The following is a 4,956-nucleotide window of genomic DNA, read 5'->3' as shown; positions in this document are numbered from 1 at the left end:
GCGATTATGTTGCACAAGAAGTTATGGATCACAATAATGATGTATTTGCAACTGCGTAAGAAAAACATTTATATCATATAATTACGTACGCGTATTCGTTTTGCGGATTATTAAAATAAAATGAATCATAATTACTATAATTTAGAAAAAACAAACATATAATAAGTGTATATATGCATGTGACAGGAATAATTGATAAATTTTCTTATTCCTCTCTCTGATCATTATTATCATTTATTATCATGTAGATACGATATTCAGTGGTACACAGCTTCCTTAAACGTACAAAAAATGATACTGTTCTTATTGCAAAGAAGTACCAAGATTTTCAGTCTAAATATTGCTGGATTGATTGTGGGATCATTGGAAGGTGCACTTACGGTAAGAGATATACCGTATGTGTATCAGAATATACTGTATGTATTTGGTCTAAGTGTGTATACATTTAGTTATTTTTCTAAATAATAGAATTATATAAAAAATTTATCAAATAAAAAAGTTATTTTAAAAAGATCTATATGTATAATGTGACTTAAACGAAAATTTTAAATTATTTTTTTTTTTAACGTTATTCATATAAGTTTTATTTTTTTTAATGGAATAATATATTTATTTCACTACAAATGTGTAAAATATTTTATGACAGATTCGATAAAGTAAAATAATCAATAATTCTTCATAAAATATTATCCTTTGCTTTTATAAGACATAGATAAGAGCGAGAAAACAAAATATCTCTAATAAAAGTGTTTATTATTAACCTTTATTTACAAAATACTGCTAAAAATTATTTATTATTATATAATCTTTTATAAATAAAATAATTTTGATAAATGTCTATTTTTACACAGTCCATCCCAAATGACTTCCGGTTAACCTTGACGTTGCCTTTGATCTTTAAGGAAGTCAAGGTCAAAATTATTGACCTTTTCCGCCGCTCGGTTGGTAACGAAAAGTTGGGAAAAAATAAATTTTTATATACTTTTGATTAAACATAGTAATTTTGTGCGTGCAATATTGATCGAGTACATTGTTTGATTGGTATATAAGAAATGACGGTCACAAATTTTAGTTTTAAATCAGAAATAGGTTTGTGGGTCAGATTATATCTTTCGGAAGTTAAACTCCCTTGTAGGAGAAATCCACTGCGCCTACGCATACACTTTTCCATCCACTTGTGAGGTGGATCTCGCTTCGCGTTGTAAAATATATGCATAGACACAATGGACTCCCCCTTATGGGGATCTCCACTTTCGGAAGATATAAACTAAACCTAACCAATTTTTTATTTGAAACGAAAATTTGTGGCCGCCACTTTTTATATACCAGTCAAACAATGTACTCGGCGTCAATATTACACGCATAAAATTACTATGTTTAATTAAGAATATATAAAAATGGAAAAAATTTCGTGAAGTCGCCTCTATGTGGAAGATTTACTAAATATTTATATATAAGCATATCTCAAAAATTATACGAGACATTATAAACATTGTTTCAGTCAGAACTTTTTTTTTACTAACCGAGCGACGGAAAAAGACAATGATTCTGACCTCCTTAGAGATCAAGGTCAATGTCAAGGTCGACAGAAAGTCATTTGGGATCGGCTGTGTAAAGGTAAACATTTACAAAAACTTTTATTGTAAATTTTTATATGTATATATAACTCTATTATATAACAATCAATAGTAACTGAGTGTATACACTTAAATGAAACACTATATATTTTGAAAGCTTAAAATATGTTTATCGAATAAAAGGAATAACAAATTAAACGAGAAAATGTAACTTATTACAGTTATTGAGTACCATACTATCATATTTTACCGTTCTTTATTCTATGCGGACTTGATACAAGATGCGTCGATTAATAGTTTAATCGAATAGCAATAGTGAAAATAGATAGTTGAGTGATATTAATTATTTATCTACAAAGTAGATTAGTTAACCGAATAATAAATAATACTGTAATAAATATGTAATTGTTAAGGAAATAGAAAAGCATGTAAAGTGACGATGTTTACAATAAATTCTGGAAACATGTACTCTTTATCCGTAACAAATTAATAGAGCACATACGTCATATGGAGTAAGATCGAGGCACGCATTAAAATGCGTCATCGTAAACCAACGAAAGCGATACTTCCGCTAAAATACCAGACATTTTGTTCAGAAATATTTTATGAAAAATATATAAACATCTATCAATGTCATTACGTATGTGTGTAAAATCCGTGTATGTGTCGAAGGTTAAGTGCACAAAAACGGAAGACACAATTTTTATCGTTGGATGTTACAAAAAATGTAGAAAGTATGTATACGCTTAATTATTTTTATTTAAATTATAGTTATATAAAAAAATGTTGAAATCTTTTCTGTTTAAGAAGGTTTCTATACATGTATATATAATAACTTAAACAAAAATTTTTGTAATTGTTTTTTTTTAAATATTATTTATGTGGTGTTTTAATAGGGATAAAAGAACGATGACCGGATCGCTGGTTTTGTTTTCATTTTAATAACGTCTCTTTTAATGTTAATAATCGAAATCTGTACAATAGTCAATACAAAATAATCGAACAACGGACTCGAAGAAGTGCTCTGACACGATTCGCCGATCTGGGTCTCGTCATAATCGTATATCGAAATCGCAGCGCCACGTGCACAACGAATACGCGCCAAATTCAACCTTCTACATTTGTATGACAGATTTGTTTTTTCAAATGGAAAATTACACAAATCTGCATGATTTTTCAAGATTGTCTGAAAAGAACGAGTAATTTTCTACAGTTGTTTGTATGGTAAATTCAAATCCATAAGAAAAAATGGTCTATCACATTAAGTTTTCGAGAAAAACGGGGTTGAAATCTTCAAAAAACGCCATTTTAACCATTTTTGAACATTTGTAATAGACGAATCCGACGTGTGCGAGGAACTTCAGACAGGGCTCAAATGAAAGTTTGAACATTGTAATTTAATTTAAAAATATCGAATCTTTTACCGCAGGTACTATCGAACTTCAGATGCGCTTTGCTTTTAGATATAGTCACACTGTATCAGGTAGAACGATTATTCCATGTAAAATGTAAACTGATTGAAAGACTGCAAAATTGCTAATAGTAAAATTTTGATAATAAAATTAATGATTGAAAATGGGAGATCATATTTTATTATATTTGTAAAAAAACATTATCTTTCGAAAATTGTTTAAACAATAATTTTTTAAGAAATAAAAAAAAGTTTTTAGTGCGATTAAGCATTTTTAACCTCGTATATTGAATCTATGATTAAAATTTTTATTGTTTGCAACGGTTTTGCACTGCATAATGCAATCGTTCCACTTGACACAATTGCGATTACACTTAAAAACATAGCGCGCTTGAGGTTCGATGGTATCTGCGGTAAAAGATTCGATATTTTTATATTAAAATACAATGTTCAAGTTTTTATTTTAATTTTGTCTGAAGTCTCTTGTACATTCAGTTTGTCTGCTACAAATTTTCAGAAATGGTAAAAAATGTGTTTTTTGGAAGTCACAACCCCATTTTTCTCGAAAACCTGATGTAATAGGCCATTTTGCCTCGCGGATTCAATGCACAAGAGACTATAAGAAATTATTCATTTTTTTAGACCGCAGAAAAAAATATGAAATTACGCCAACTTGTGTAACTGATGTGAATTCTTAAAACTTGTTGAGCAGCAGACATATGGTATTTCATAATAATTTCAAAATTCAAAAAATTTTTGATGACAAAATTCTAGATGACAAAAATCAGAGAGCAATAAAAATAACTGATAATATAAATGTGAAATAGTGCTAATTATAAAATTATAAATTTTAAAAGAAATCTTAGTATGAATTATAGTAGTGAGTAGTAAAGTAGAATTATAGTAGTTATAGTAGTAAATTATTTCTTTGTTTTTTCCGATTTATTATTTATTTCTAACAATATTATATTTCACGCAAACAATATAATCGTATATAAAAAAAATGATAACTATAATAATGATGTTTTACATTTTTCGAAATGCATCGCTTGGAGATAATGAAGCATTTCTATTACACTTGATATTTGTACCTGTCATCCTTTTTTCATATGTGTTTGTAATTAATTATATCAGGGCAAAAATATATATGCAATTTAATTTTTTTTTAAGATAATTTTAAAGTCAACTCAATTTTTTTAATGTAATGGTATACTTTTAATATTAACATCATCAAGAAACGTAATATTTAATTAATTTCGTGGAGTTAGAGAGACCAAAGCGGGAAGAAAGAATACAAAAGACCTAATGTAATAAATCTCGATTATTGCAAAAAAAGAAAACAGCATACAATATTGTTAACATGATAGTTACGGAGTTCACTTAATCAACTTCAAGATGTATGTAATGAGACAATTGAGAAAAATAAAATTGCTATTATAGAAAAGTATGGAAATAGAGCATAATAGCGTATTACAAATAGAGTTATATGTAAGATAATATTTCTTGATCTTTTCTCTATATTCTAATATATTTTTGCATTTGAATAAATATATTGCATATATAAAAAACTTAAAAAGTCCAAGAAAATAATTGACCTATTGAGAGTTGTGAAAAAATAATTCGTAAGTAAAAATAAACTAAAATCCGTAAAGCGAAATTAAAATTAGTCAACAACAAAACCGCACAAATAAGAAGAACAAAGTGGCTTTCTCCAACCTTACAGGAGTTAAAAACTTACAAAACTAGTTGCATGTGTGCTTATGTTCTATTACAAACATAAACTGTATCTCTCTACACAACATATGTGCAATTAGAAGTTGTATTTTATTTATACTATTATTTTAATTTTATAAACGTTGTTTAGTTATTTAAAGTTTAAAAAAGAGAGTATTCTGTAATAATATCAATTAACGTTCATATTTTCTAGATTTGAAACTTAAGGCACAATATTACTGATAAACTATAATA

The 4,956-nt window shown here is 27.6% G+C and overlaps 1 protein-coding gene across 1 annotated transcript in view; it reads left to right on the top strand.

Moving 5' to 3' along the window:
- Positions 1 to 2,263, top strand: part of LOC138933668 (odorant receptor 30a-like) — an 8,555-nt gene extending 6,292 nt beyond the window's left edge. Inside the window, exons 7-9 of the mRNA XM_070296587.1 lie at positions 1 to 55; positions 249 to 381; positions 1,799 to 2,263. The exon at positions 1 to 55 is cut by the window's left edge and continues 88 nt beyond it. Coding sequence (XP_070152688.1) covers positions 1 to 55; positions 249 to 381; positions 1,799 to 1,852 — 242 coding nt within the window. The 3' untranslated portion in view covers positions 1,853 to 2,263. The remainder of the gene's footprint in view (positions 56 to 248; positions 382 to 1,798) is intronic.
- Positions 2,264 to 4,956: the final 2,693 nt, after the last annotated feature.

The sequence above is a fragment of the Polyergus mexicanus genome, unplaced genomic scaffold (assembly GCF_030449975.1).
Source record: "Polyergus mexicanus isolate NDT 795.1 unplaced genomic scaffold, iyPolMexi1.0 SCAF_5, whole genome shotgun sequence".
Lineage (NCBI taxonomy): Eukaryota > Metazoa > Arthropoda > Insecta > Hymenoptera > Formicidae > Polyergus > Polyergus mexicanus.
Note: the sequence above shows the minus strand (reverse complement) of the source record. Positions and strands in the feature narration are given on the sequence as shown.